We start from the raw sequence: 14620 nt of genomic DNA, 5'->3' as shown, positions 1-14620 counted from the left end.
GGGGGGGGGGGCGGGGGGGAATCACCACGACTGACCTGGTTGGAACACATCCCTTTTCAAGTGGCTTTTGCCGGTGTCTGGGTGAATGTGGCCCTCCAGCCTTCTGGGACCTCGAAAGGCACAGAATGATGCCGGTAGTAGGGGGCAGCCCAGCAGGTCGCAGTACAGAGAAGGCTGCGGCTCAGCTAGTCCTGCAGGAGGCGCTGTGGGCACCGCGGGGCGGTCGGGCATGCGCAGTGCGTCAGCGGGCAGGGGGCAGGCCGCCCGAACCCGGAAGCAGAGTAGCCCACGTGGGAGCCGGGGAGGGGCGGCCTTGGTTAGGCTACCTGGTTGTGGGTAGTCTAAGTCGAGAATCCAGGCTATTCGTACTCTGAGGGGGCGAGGTAGAGACGGCCATCGGGTCTCCTTTGCCAATGTTGGGGACCCGGAGCGGGCCGCGGCGGGAGTGACCAATCCTGATGACGTAGCAGGGGGCATCGACCATGGCACTGCTCTGGGCCGTCAGGGGCGCGACCTCGCGGTTTTCGGGTCGCCTGCTCGCGCGTCATTCCTCTCAAGCGGCGAGGCGTGGGGAGCGGCCCGGCGGGGAGGAGCTGAGCCGCCTGCTACTGGATGACCTGGCGCCGACCCCGCGGTCTGCGGAGGGACTGGAGCGTCTGTTTGGCCTGTCCCCTTGTCTCCTGGCTCTGCGAGCTGCTCGTCGCCGCGTGGCCAGGCTTCTGCTCCAGGCCGGCAGATCAGGGTTGCAAGGGGAGCGGGCCGAGCTGCTCCGGGCGGCAGAGGCGCGTGACATACCAGTTCTGCGGCCCAGACGGCAGAAGCTGGACGCCCTGTGCCGCTACCAGGTCCACCAGGGCGTCTGCATGGAGGTGAGCCCGCTTCAGCCTCGGCCTTGGACTGAGGTCGGGGAGGCGAGGCCAGGCGACGACCCCCGGCAGCTGTGGCTCGTCCTCGAAGGGCTCCAGGATCCCCGGAACCTTGGGGGTGTGCTGCGTTCTGCTCATTTTCTCGGAGTGGATAAAGTCATCACCAGCGGGAGAAACAGGCATGGACATCCCTTAATCCCCATGTGCCCCGCTTTGGGGCACAGCCGAGTTTCTAAGCACCTTGACCCTTGATCCCTCGTCCCATCGTCAGAATTCTCACCCTTAACCCTTGGGGGCCAGGGCCAGGGAGGCGGGGCGGGGAGGTGGGGGTTGGTTAGGGCAAAGCACCGGGTTTGAGATTACCCAGTTTAATGCAGGGCATGGGGAAATTTGCAGCTGCCCACTCACCCCAGTAGTCAGCAAAGCCAGCGCGGGTGCTATGGAGGTGATGGACCTGTTCTCCACTGATGACCTGGCCAGTTTTTTACAGGTAATGGCGGGGAGGCGGACGGTGGGTAGAGAAGAAACGAGACAAACTCAGTCTCTCCAAGGGCACTCATCCAGCAGTTGATGAAAGAAGGGGAGAGAAAGGGGAATGTTGGCATCGTTTCCTACGTCCTTCTAAATCCCTTTTGGAAGGGAAGGATTCTGGAATTTTCAAAACCATAAGTAGGGCAGAATCTGAAGTTAAAGACTTCCTAGCTTCATTCCCTTTACTGTATTCCTTCATTCCCTTTACTGTACTACCTCTTTGCCTTGGAGGCTAGTATACCTCAGATCCTCGCTGCCTACTAAGTAGGTTTTCAGTAAATGGTGTGATGGACTGTGAGAAGCTGGTTGGCAGGAGTCATGCATTCTGAGTGGGGGCACAGCCTGAAAGGCTCTTTGAAGAAAGACAGGTTCACTTATGCCTTTCTCCCGCCCACCCCGCCCCCCAACCCTACAGAAAACCAAAACCCAAACAAACCACCACCACCAACAACAACAACTTTGATATCCAGGAAGGGGTAAACCTAAGTAAAGAAACCCCTTTCCTGGTCCAAGTTTCTGTCTTCAGTTGTGCTTCTATTGATGGACACAAGGGGGCAGTCTTGCCTTGCATTTGACTGCTCCCATGACCATCTGCCCCCCTAGGTCTCCCAGGCCCAGTCCTTGGATCTCTGTTCAGTATGTGTTCATTTCTTGGTTTCATCCAGTCTCAGGGCATTAAATACCACCTATGCTTGGCTGCCTCCCAAATGTATATGCTAGCCTGGATCTGACTTCTCAACCCCAGATTCATATTATCAAGTTGCTTACTCAACAGCTTCTTTTGTGGTCTGAGGGGCATTTCAAACTTCACATTTTCAAAGCCAAGCACTTCCTTCTGTAGACTTTGCCCAGCTCGATCGATGGCAACCGCATCCCTTTATTTAGGCCCAGTGCTGTGGTGGCCTTGATTCTTCCTGCTTGCCATGGCCCACCCTATCCACAAATTCTTTTGGTTTTACCATGAAGGTATTTTTGTATTCCCACCAATCCTCCCCATCTCTGCAGCTCCCACTCTGGCGCAGGCTTCCATCATCTCTTGCCTGCATTATTGTGGGAATGTCCCATCTCTTGCTATTGGCTCTCAACCCAGCAGGCAGAGTGATTCTGTTGAAACATGTTACTTCTCTGCTCAGAACCTTTCAAAGCCTTCACATCTCTCTCAGAGAGCAAAAGCCAAAGTCCTTCTAGTGGCCTTTGAGGTCCTACCTTATGTGGCTCTTTGTTCCCTCTCCTGTCTCCCTCCCTCTCGTCCTCCCTCCCCACCCGCCACCACCTTGCCACTCCACTGTTCCTCCCATGTGTCACATAAGTGCCAGCCTCAGCCTTTGCACTTAACTCATTTCTGCCTAGATTATTCTGCCCCCAGATGTATGCTTGGTACTCCTTCATCTCGTTCAGGTCTCCACTCCAGTATTGCCTCAGTGAGGCCTTCCCTGATCACCCTTCCACTGGGTAGCTGGGATTTGGGCCCATTTTGTTCTCTGCCCTGTCCCCATCACTTAGAACAGAGCCTGCCCATTCTAGAGGCTTAATAACTGTTGATGAATTGAATGGATCAGCAAGGGAATGACTATATGCGCAAGACCAGCTCCTCAGCTGGGGCTTGAATGAAGGTTTCGTGACCTAGAACTTGATTTCTTCTTCCTCCTTTCAGGCCAGAGCCCGGGAGGGCTGGCTCGTAGCTGGCACAGTGGGCTGCCTGGGGCCTGAGATTTCCTCGTTCTCTGAGATCCCTGTCACTAGCTGCTTGGAGTTCCTCTGGGACCGGCCTACTGTCCTAGTGCTGGGTAGGTAGATGTCCCCACTTTTCCTTGTTCAGATGTGCATGTCCAGAGTGCCCGTGTGTCTAACTGGGGCATCCTTAACCTTCTGCCTCTATGCCCTGCAGGTAATGAGGGCTCTGGTCTGTCCAAGGAGGTACAGGCCTCCTGCCAGCTTCTCCTTACAATCCTGCCTGGCCGGCAGCTGCCCTCTGGACTTGACTCCTTGAATGTCTCCGTGGCTGCAGGTGAGTCTACTGTTGCCTGACTTCTTGCCCTCTGACCACACATGTGTAGGTGTTTTACACTCAACAATTTTCCCTGTCTTTCTGTGCCTCAGTCACTTTATGTGCCAGATGGGGAAAATGCATCTTTTTTAAAAAAATTGTTTTATGTTTGTCTTTGAGACAGAGACAGAATGTGAGCAGGGGAGGGGCAGAGAGAGAGGGAGACACAGAATCTGAAGCAGGCTCCAGGCTGTCAGCTTAGAGCCTGATGTGGGGCTTGAACTCATGAGACATGAGATCATGACCTGAGTTGAAGTCAGATGCTCAACGAACTGAGCCACCCAGGTGCCCCAAATGCATCCTTTGAGGATGAGAAGAGGGAGTGCTGACACGTGGTCCTTCCTCTTCTCCATCCTCTCTCTTCCCCTTTTGTCCTTTTGTCTGTTGGTGCAGGAATTCTTCTTCACTCCATTTGCAGCCAGAGGAAGGGTTTCTCTGCAGAGAAGAGAGAGCAACTTCTCTAAGACCCGCAAGGAACCTCAGCCACATCAGCAGGGCCCAGAGTGGCTCAGCACCCAGGACTGTCCTCAGAACCAGAACAAGAGAGGCATAATGGGGGCTGACTTGGACTGTCTGAGGTGTGTGTGCTAGAGGGCACACACATCCACATGATCGAATGTACTGGAGTCTCTTGCCTGAGAGTGCACCCAGGCCCCTGTTTACTAGGCACTATCTTGTAGGGCAGGAAGCTCTGCGATGGAGACCAAAGGAAAGTTCAGTTTCCTGTTTTGATTTTGGACTTGCGGTTGGAAGTGGCAGCTTGTTAGTCTCCAAGATTGTGCTGGGATAGAGGGTCTCTTTCCTCCTGGGCCCTGCCTGGAAGTCAAGACATACAAAGGGAATTGGGCAGCCTAGTCCAGGTGTCCTATTCCTCTTGAACCAGTGTGAGAATGTAGAGGAAGGCCTCGTTCCTCTTGTGGACTAGACGGGTACAAATCCAGGCTCCAACCCTGCCTGCCCCAGTGGGGACCTTGAGCACAAGGCTTCATCCTGCTGTCCCTCACAGGGCTCTTTGTGAGGATCCAATAAAATGTCACCTGGGCCATTCTGTCCCATTCTTCCACTAGATGGCAGCCTTGCTCTTTGATCCGTAGTCTCTTCTGGAAGTTTTTGCAGCCACCTCTGGAGATTCCTGGCTGTGGCCCCCAGAGAGGCAAGGGAAAGATTAACAAACACCTCTCACCTCACTGGCCTTCCAGACCTCCTCACCAGTGACTCATCAGTCAGTGCACCTCTGAGAAAGGAACCAATGAACCAGAGCCCTGGCCTTTGGTTCTGTGGAGTGGTGGGGACAGTGTTGCTGTTTATTGTACAACCCACATGGATTTGGTGCTCCTCCCACAGGGTCCCACAAATGGAGCAGAAGCCCCCGGTATAAGTAGTTTAGAGCAGTCTTGGCTACCCATTGGAACCACCTGGCAATCTTTCAAAAACAACTCACACTGGGGACCCACCCCCAGAGAATCTGATGTAATTGGTCAGGGGGCAACCTGGGTATCAGGAATTTGAAAACCCCCCCCTCCTGCCCCCAAATGAGTCTAATGTGTACCCCAGGCTGAGAACCACTGGAGTAGGGGCTCCAGGACCTCAGCAGTATTGACATTCTGGGCCAGATAACTCTTTGTTGGATGGCTTGTCCTGTGCCTCATAGGATGTTCAACAACATCCCTGGCTTCTACCCACTAGATGCCAGGAGCACCCCCTGCCCCCCAGTGTGGCAACCAAAAATGTCTCCAGTCATTGCCACATGTCCCCTGGAGGACACAATCGCCCTCGTTGAGAACCACTGTTCTGGAGTATGGATCCTGGAGGACAGCAACCTAAGTTAAAGTCCTAATTGCTCTGTCACCTTGAACAAGTTCCTTTCCCACCCGAGCCTCAGTCTCCTCATTGGTGAAGGGGGATCACCCTACCTTCCCAAGTTGTGGGAGGATAGAGAGGGCAACATGAGCTCAGTGCCTTCCACACGGTAGTGCTCAGTAAGAGGTACCACTCTTTTCTCTTTGGAATGAAATTATCTTGGGATTCCCATTTAAAAAGACATTTGAATTTGTTTTAAAAGGGCCCAAGATTGCACGGGCGCCTTGGTGGCTCGGTTGGTTAAGCATCTGACTCTTGACTTCTGCTCAGGTCATGATCTCATGGTTCGTGAGATTGAGCCCCACATCAGGCTCTGTGCTGACAATGCGGTGCCTGCTTGGGATTCTCTCTCCCTGTCTTTCTGCCTGTCCCCCCACTTGCTCACTCCCTCTCAAAATAAATAAATAATAAAATAAAAGGGCCTAAGATTGCTTTAAAGTCAAAGTTTTTCCTCTCAAGAAAGAAGAAGAACCTTTTTTTTTTTTTAATTTTTTTTTTAACGTTTATTTATTTTTTGAGACAGAGAGAGACAGAGCATGAACAGGGGAGGAGCAGAGAGAGAGGGAGACACAGAATCTGAAACAGGCTCCAGGCTCTGAGCTGTCAGCACAGAGCCCGATGCGGGGCTCGAACCCACGGACCGTGAGATCATGACCTGAGCCGAAGTTGGACGCTTCACCGACCAAGCCACCCAGGCGCCCCGAAGAAGAACCTTTTCATAAAACTCCATAGAGATCTCTACCACATTGGTACCCTTGAGCTGTCTGTCCCCAACTGCCACACAGATTCTGACCCTGGCATGTGTCAGCCTTGGGCATATCACACTGCCTCCCCTATCTATGCTGCACTCTTAGCCAAGATCCTAATGTGGTTTTGAACCTTGGCTACACCTTAGGTGGGGTTGGGGGTATGTGTGGTGGTGCGGAGAGAGACAGCTTTAATATTCCAGCTGCCCAGAGGCATCAGAATGATTAGATCAGAATCTCTGTGGCAGGAGCCAGGTCCCATGTTTTTTAGAGCTCCCCGGTTGATGCTAGTATGCTGCCAGATCTGAGAATCACTGGTCTTCAAGCCACCTTCTCATGTCCAAGAAACTGCTTCCAAATCATTCATACCTGTACTTTTGAGTGCATGCCTAAAAGTTTGGGCCAGTTGGCCTTTCATCTGTCCCTAGGTTCAGAAGATGGTGGCTTGAGCCCTGACTCTATTGGCTTCTTACCTGGATGGCTTCTCAGCCTCCTCATCTATAAAATGGGGATAGTGCCTTCAGTACCTGCTCCAGCCAACCCCTCCCCAACAAAGATTTGTAAAAACAAAATGAGAGAGTATCAGTAAAAAGCATTCTGTAATCCTAGGCACTGTGCACCCCAGGACTAGCACATGATAGTACAGACATGGATATAATGGCTCAGTTTATGTATCAAGTTGCCTGGGCCACAGAATGCCCAGATAGTTGGTCAAACCTTATTCTCAGTGTTTCTGTGAGGGTGTTTTTGTATGAGATTGACATCTAAATTTGTAGACTGAGTAAGCCAAAGTGCCCTTTCCATTGTGGGTGGACCTCATCCAATCAGTTGAAGACCTGAATAGAGGGAGGAAAAAAAAAAAAAAAAAAAAAAAGCTTCTCCCCTAAGAATTCTTCCTGCCTTTTGGAACTGAAACATGGGCTTTTTCTGGCCTCAAGCCTGCTGGCCTTTAGATGGGAACTGCGTCATTGGCTCTCCAAGGTCTCCAGCTTGCTGTTCTCTGCAGAACCTGGACTTGCCAGACTCATAACCACATGAGCCAAGTCCTCATAATAAATAACCATTATATGTGTGTATATAGATAAGTATACAGATATATATATATATCACCTGTTGGTTCTGTTTCTCTGGAGAATCCCAACTAATAGACTTGATGGAAATGAACTGAGATGTCCTGGTGTTCCCTCCATGTGGCAGTAGAGAATCGAGCTCTGCTCTCTGGGAACAAACCCATCATGGAACCTAGAAGTTGGGGTTCGGGGTACTCGGGGTTCAGAGCCTGCTTTCCTGCCCATGGACTCCTATGTCATGTCTGGAACCTTATCTAACTTGCTTTGGGCATGTTGTTCAGTTTTCTGGGTCCCAGTAGTCCGAGCCATCTAGAGGGCCACTCTCGGTGCTAAAAGCCAGACACAGGGGCTCCTCCCTGCTTCATCCCATGGGCAGCAAGCCAGCTGGCCTCTGGGAAGTCAGGCTCACTTGAACTAAAAGGTATTGAGGCCGTAATTACCTGCCATGCACACAGGTATGTAGTTAGGTCGTGCAAACCAGGCATTTCCAAAACGAAGCACCTGAGACCCTAAGGCAAAGGATGAGGTCTGAATTTCTTTGTGGTGGCCTGATGCATACAGGCTGCTCAGCAAGTATGGTTAAATATACAGGAGCTGGGGCAGCTGTGGCTGTGGGTATGAAGACAGAGGCAAGGTGGAGGTCCATCCTCTGCAGGGCAGGGTAAGGATGACCCTGAAGAGCCACGTTTAAGAATGTGAGACTGACTGTTAAGTAGCTCTTGCTTTGAGTTCCAATTCTGATTTGCTGGTAGTGTAAATATGGACATATCCCTTAACTTTTCCAACAGCCTCCACTTCAGAGGATCAGAGTGCGGATTAAATGAGCTCACTCATGTAAAGCCCTCAGCCCAATCCTGGAGGAGCATGGCAGCTGTTTTTGCAGCACCTGAGCTGCATGGGCTCCGCTGTCCTGCCACCCTGGCCTCAATTTCCCCATAGACTCTAAGACATATTTCAGCTGCAATACACAAGGAGATGTACTCCTGAGAGCAGCTGGAGGGGGTTGGAGAGGGGAGGGGATTGGAATGACATTGGCAAGATCCTCCTTTGTCAGGCCTCCCCAGCCAAGAGGGAAAGGGTCTCAGAAGGTTGGTATTCCAGAACAGCTGAATTGTGGCCAGCACCCCAGCCCCTTGCAGGGCTGGAAATTTGTTTGTTTGGTTGGGTTTTGGCAGGAGGGGAAATTGCCAGCTCCTTTCCCCGAGGCTGAGGTCCTAAACTAGACCCTCCCCCATCACTCTTGCAGGGCCAGGCGCCAGGGATCCCCACAGTTTGTAAATGTAATCAACCTTGAGGTCTCCGGCTTCCACAGGTGCAATTAGCATGCCCATCTGCTAATCCCTGATTAATGATGTTTACAAACATGGGACTCCACTCACAGAGTTGCTCAGCCCCTCCCTCTAGGACCTGGAGGCAGGGCTCTTCCTAACACACACCCCTCCGTAAACACACATACTCTTTCAGGGCTGTGCTCCTCTCCCTCCCCTTTCCCAGGCAGGGGGCAGAGCTGGAGTCCCTCCTTGGAGTCACCTGGCCCAACTCTCATTGCACCCATGGAAAGAAGACCCAGAGAGAGCACACAGGGAGACCATGAGGTTTGGTGGTAGGGCTAGGCTCCTGTTCTTCCCTCTTTCTTCCCCGTTCTGGAACCTCTGGGTACATGGGTGGGCCCGCTGCCTTTATTCACCACACCGGCTCCAGCTCTGGGGCTACATGTACATGTCTCTCTGCATGGACAGACAGAGGAACATTCCCACTCCGCCCACCTTCCCGCTGAGGACTCTTGCGGGCCCAAGCCAAAAAGCACAGTAGCAAAAATATTAAGAATGCAGACTTCTGATTCAAGAAGGCCCTGCCCCCAAATGTTGGCTCTACTTCAGGCCAGTCACTTAATCCAATTGAGCCTCAGTTTTGTCACCTACAAAATGGAGATAAGGATAGTAGGTACTACTACTACAAACATAGTTTGTGATGATTCATTACTGGATTTAGGAAATGGACTTGGCATAGTGCACGGGACATAGTAGGTGCTTAATAATACAAGCTTTTTATTGTAGGGAAGATGATGATGATGATGAAAATGAACAGAAGCATCTGAAGCTACAAAGATGCCCAGGGACTTCCTCTTCTCCCCTCACCCTCCTCTCTGGGGAGAAGGGCAGGTCCCAGCTCATTACTGGTGGGGGTTAGGGTGGAAGTGTCAGATTGGAATCACTCCTGGGTCTGTTCACAGCTTCCCTGTTTCATTAACACCTCCCTGGTGGTCTTCAGCTCATCCTCCTGGGGGAGGTGCTCCAGAAAGTTCTCACTACCCCCTACTCAGCCAGAGCTCAATGTGCCCCATTCCTAGGTCTGGAATCAGATGCACATAGAGAAGGTTTTATGTGGCAGAGAGGTGGCCACTGGCCAGGAGGCTGTCACTATCCCCTCCCCTCAGGGTCCTGGAGGCCTGGTCAGGAGACATAGTACCTGGGACTGCCTCTTTCTTTTTCCTCCCCATCAACCTCTCATCAGTAAATTCTAGTCACCCAGCCCCACTGCATCCCAATCTGGACACTTCTTCCTTTCAAATCTGTGACTTGATGTGAGCAGCACCAGCTTGGGTTCTAATCCTGGTTCACCTTTTCCCAGCTGGATGACCTAAGGAAAATCGCTTATTTTCCAGGACATTCAGTTGCTTCTGTAAAAACAGGGACACCATACCTATAGCAGGGTAGCACAGGGCTCAGAAAATTGTAAATTCTCAATAATGCAGCCATTGTTATTTGCAGGCACAACAACTAATCTCTGAATTATATTTTTAAATCGCAGAGCCCTGTTTAGCCAACCGGGGTGGGTGGGGGAGCAGAGCCATGTTTAAAGAAGCTCCAGTTAATTGTCCCAGTTTCTTCCCCAGACTGGGAAAAAGGAGTGGGGCTGGGCAATGAATTAGGACCAGGAGATTACTATCTTGGGCTCTGGGAAGGCTGCTTCTAAACAATGTTCCTCTCCAGACACTCCAAGAAGGATTCTGATGGAAATACTATGCCCTCTCTGTCACAATATTCCATTTCAGAGGAGACCCTTCACCAGCTGTGGGCCAGGAAGGAGGGGCTGGGCCCAGCTGCCCCCTGCCCCAACCCTGCAGCTAGCTGAACTTGGCTGGCCCTGCTTTCTCCTGCCACCTCTGTACTTCCTCTACCCTTCAGGCTCCCAGCTCTTTTGCTGAGGTTTGTGGGTGTCAGAAGAGAGACTCCATGAGAAGTGTCACCTTTTGTGGTTGATCTGTAGTCTCAAAAAAAATGTCAGTTGGCTGAGCAGTTTCCTCTAGAAAGAAGAAACCAAGGCACAAGTCTGCATATAAGGGAGGCGGCAAGACAGTGGGCTTTGTCCCTTCTTACAAGTAACCCCCAAGCCCCCACAGGCCTCTGTGGAGCAGACATGAAAGCCCCTCCCACCTCTAGGAATCCCCACTCCTGTCTTTTACATAATCAAGGCAGGAGTTGGCTTCACTCCTTTTATATTCCCAGGTCTCTGCCCAGGGCCAGGCACATACTGGGTATTTAAAAATCACACATAAGCACATAAATGGGTCCTGAGGTTGGAGACTCACTGCCTCTCCCTCCTTTTCTCTATTGTAGGTTGGAGGCAAATAGCTCAATTCCAGCTGGCCCTCCCCTTCCACTTTTGGAGAAGACAAGACACAAATGATTCCCTAGCCACAGCTGCTCTTGATTCTCTGCAACAAAAGAGCTAATCGAGAGTGAGGGGATGCTCTGTAGAACCCTTCAGCCCTCGACCCTGCTGAGACCCATCTGTATCCAGGCCCTGCACAGATGCCCTTCCCATAGATGGGGGGACTAGCTGGGGGTCAGGCACAGCAAGGAGCAGGATCTTGTTTGAATCAGAGCCCTGATACCAACACACATACTTAGAACAGTCTCACTGCAGTGGGTATGGGACCCTGAAGCCATGTGCACAGCAGGGTGATGGGTGATGATGATGATGATACTAACATTTATTATGTACTTACCATGTGCTAACGGTTTTATGTGCCTTGTCTCATTTAGTCCTCATGATGCTTTGGGGTAGGCACTGTTATTACCTTTCGTTTATAGATAGGAAACTGGGGCCCAGAAAGGTTAAGTAACTTACCTAAGGTCATGCTGTGACAATCAGAAGGGTTTGTAGGGGGTGGGGGATGGAAGGTGGGGAGCTGAGCTTAGAAGGAGAGACCTTCCAGCTCAAGCATCAGCTAGGAGGCCTTCAGTTGAGGAAGCCAAATCTGCACACAGCCACCCTCCCCCCACCCCCACAGCACTAAACCCTCCCCCATGTAATACCCCTAGCCCCTCTCTCCACTCCACTTCTCCTGAACCATCCTGACAATCTCTAAGTGGGGCATCCTGCAGAGGGGGGTGGGGACCATGTCCTTCAGCTTGCCACGTGGCTGTGGGTGGTATGCCCAGGCTGGAGGTCAGAATACACAGCTCGAGCTACTGTGGGGTGCAGTAAAGAGCCTGGACTCCCAGAGACACCCAGATTTAGGTTTAAGTCCTGGACCTGCTCCCAAACCAAGGCTCAGGCCTTGGTCCAGTTTCTTAACCTCTGAGCTTCATTTCCTTTCTGTAAAATGGCACCAGTAATCTTTCTCCCAGGGTTGTGCTGGGGCCTGAAAAAAGGTGCTCACGGCACATGGTAGGCCTTCAAGAACTCTTCCCAGCCTGCCTCTTCCTTCTTTCTCGGGGCTTCCATCTGTGTCTGTCTCCTTGCTTTCCTAGCTTGGGGTCTGGTGCCTCCCCTCTCTCAGCTCTGCCTGTTTTTTGATGATCTCTGTCATGTCTGCCTGTCACTGGGGGCTCCCTGTTGCCGCTCCCTTTCTAGGGCTCTGTCTCTATACCCTTTCTGCCCCTCTCCTCTCCTCTCCCTTGGCTCCTGATACCCTGGGGGCTGATCGATGGCAGCCGCTGGTTATCGATTGGAGTGGGCGTCCAAGTGTGGCTGCTGGAGGCCGGTATTGATGGACAGGATTGGTGCCCAGGCTGGGCGGAGTGGCAGTTGGGGAGCCTGGGGCTGCAGGGGAAGTGGGGCTCCCCCTCCCCTGCCAGGACCTGGGATGGGAGTCCTTAAAGCTGCAGACCCTGCCACTATGATGGGGGTAGAGGATGGGACAGAAGGTCTCTGAGGACAGAAGGCCAAGGCTTGGCTCATGCTGTCACTTAACAAGATTTACTGAGCACCTACTATGTGCCAGCTGGGGATGTTAGCAGTAAGCAAGTCAAAAATCAATAAGTAAAATTATGTAATGTGTTATGCAAGAAATAGAGCAGAGGGAAAAGGGTATGGAAGTGCAGTGGTTGGGAGAAGGTGCTGTTTTAAATGGTGTAGTGAGGGAGGGGCCTCCTTGAAAAGGTGACCTTTTAAGTAAAGACCTGAGGAGAGTGAAGGAGCAAGCCATTTGAGAGCATTCTGAGTAGTAGAAACACCAAATAAATGCAAAGACCCCCTGTCGGGGGCCATGCTTCATATGCTCTAGGCTGGGGGTATGGTGTGCCTGGAGTGGGGTGAGGGATAAGGAGAGCAGGAGAAAATGGGTAGGAGAGAGAATGAGGGCAGGGGCCCTATAGGGCTTGGAGTGGACAGTCAGTCCGGGATGACAGTTGTCCCAACTCCAGTCTGAGAGGCCTGAGCAGCTTCCACCAACGGTAGCTTCCAGAACATGGTTCTGCTGCTTCTGAAACTCCATGTGTGGAGTTTCACACCAATATCCCAGGCCATTCACTGCTTGGCCAATGAGATAAATGCTCACTGGTTGGATTCTGTGGTTGAGTTGAGAACTATGAGACTCAGAGACATTTGGCAACTTGCCCCAGGTCATGAAGGAAATAGCAGAGCTGGGACTCAAATCCAGTTCTGTCTGACTCCAAAACCATTGCTTTTTCCTTCTTTCCTGGTTACCGTCTTAACTATTTTTAAGTGTATAATTCAGTAGTTAAGTTTACTCACATTGTAGTACAATAGACCTGCAGATCTTTTCCATCTGAAACTGAACCAAAACTCTGTACCCATTAAATAAGAACTCCCTGCTCCTCTTGCCCCAGCCCCTGACAACCATCACTATATTTTCTATGTATCTATGTATGTGACCTTTTTTATTTTAATATTTATTTTTGAGAAACAGAGAGTGCAAGAAAGGAAAGGGCAGAGTCGGGGGGACACACAGAATCTGAAGCAGGCTCCACATTTTGTTTATCCATTTATTGGTTGACTGACACTTGGGTTGCTTCCATGTCTTGCCTATGGTGAAAAATGCTGCAATGAACATGGACGTACACATATCTCTTTGAGATCCTGTTTTCAGTTCTTTTGAATATATACCTAAAAGTGGGATTGCTGGATCATATGGTAGTTCTATCTTTATTTTTTTGAGGAACCTACATACTGTTTTCCATAGCATCTGTAACCATTTTACCCTGCCAGCAACAGTGCCCAAGGGTTCCAACTTCTTCACATCCTCACCAACACTTGTTATTTTGTTTTGTTTTGTTTTGTTTTTTTGATAGTAGTCATCCTAATGGGTGTGAGGTGATATCTCATTACTGGTTTAATTTCCTTAATGACTGATGATGCTGAGCATATTTTCCTATGCTTATTGGCCAAGTGTATATCATCCTTGCTGAAATGTTTATTCATGTCCTTTGCCCAATTTTTAATTAGGTTATTTGTTGTTGCTGTTGTTTGTTGTTGGGTTGTAGGAATTCTTTATATTTTTTGGATATTAACCCCTCATCAGATGATGATTTGCAAATATTTTCTCCTATTCTGTAGATTACCTTATCACTCTGTTGATTGTGTCCTCTGATGTACAGAAGTTTTAAATTTTGATTTAGTCCTATTTATCTATTTTTTCTTTTGTTGCCTGTGCTTTTGCTATCATACCCAAGAAACCATCACTGAGTCCATCCAAAATTATTGTTTTTAACTACTTCTCTCCACTGTCAGGAATTCTGCCAACACCTTTAGGTCAAATTGGGCAGGCAGTGACCCAGAGGGCAGGGCTGGAACCAGTGGGAAGTTCAGGGAGACAGCAGCTCAAGCTAACAGAATTCCAGAGGCTGAATGGGGTATTTTGGAGGTAGTGAGGTCCCTGTCACTGGAGGAATATAAGCACTCAGATGACCATTCAGGTAGGATGTTGCACAGGAACTTCAGGTAGAGGACGTTAAGGTTGGGTTGATGGCCTCTGATCTCTTATAGAATTCAGCAAGGAAGGAGGGGGAGCTCAAAGCTTGCCAGTGAAGTGGGGTGGGGTGGGCAGGATGGCAGCTGACAAGTGTACCATCCTCTGTGCCTGGGGAAGTCTTGTATTGGGATCTATGTGTGGAGGAGATTCCCTGTGTTCTTGTCATACTGGAGCCTAAACCCAAGCTCTGACCGCAGATGGCCCAAGGATCTTGGACCCCTGGGCTGGAAGATAAGAGAGATGAAGATGTGGCTCCTTCATCACCTATGAGGGGCTGC

General features: G+C 50.7%; 1 protein-coding gene across 2 annotated transcripts; it reads left to right on the top strand.

Annotated features, from left to right (window-relative positions):
- The first annotated feature begins 51 nt into the window (after positions 1-51).
- MRM1 (mitochondrial rRNA methyltransferase 1) lies at positions 52-5861 on the top strand. 2 transcript variants are annotated; one of them, XM_042916895.1, is made up of 5 exons: positions 52-1045; positions 1263-1356; positions 3052-3184; positions 3286-3405; positions 5828-5861. In XM_042916895.1, exons 1-5 carry the CDS (start codon positions 483-485, stop codon positions 5842-5844), a joined length of 927 nt encoding a protein of 308 aa, XP_042772829.1. In that variant the 5' UTR covers positions 52-482; the 3' UTR covers positions 5845-5861. The 2 variants fall into 2 exon arrangements, with proteins under 2 accessions (XP_042772829.1, XP_042772828.1); XM_042916894.1 differs by lacking the exon at positions 5828-5861 and adding an exon at positions 3838-5539.
- The last annotated feature ends 8759 nt before the right edge of the window (positions 5862-14620 follow it).

Source organism: Panthera leo, chromosome E1 (assembly GCF_018350215.1).
Source record: "Panthera leo isolate Ple1 chromosome E1, P.leo_Ple1_pat1.1, whole genome shotgun sequence".
Lineage (NCBI taxonomy): Eukaryota > Metazoa > Chordata > Mammalia > Carnivora > Felidae > Panthera > Panthera leo.
This window is presented reverse-complemented; position numbering and strand designations above follow the sequence as displayed.

Coding starts and splice junctions, on each gene's coding strand:
- MRM1 (XM_042916894.1), top strand. CDS start 483: ATGGCACTGCTCTGGGCCGTCAGGGGCGCGACCTCGCGGTTTTCGGGT. Junction 1,357..3,051: donor ACCTGGCCAGTTTTTTACAG/GTAATGGCGGGG, acceptor TCCTCCTTTCAG/GCCAGAGCCCGGGAGGGCTG. Junction 3,185..3,285: donor GCCTACTGTCCTAGTGCTGG/GTAGGTAGATGT, acceptor TATGCCCTGCAG/GTAATGAGGGCTCTGGTCTG.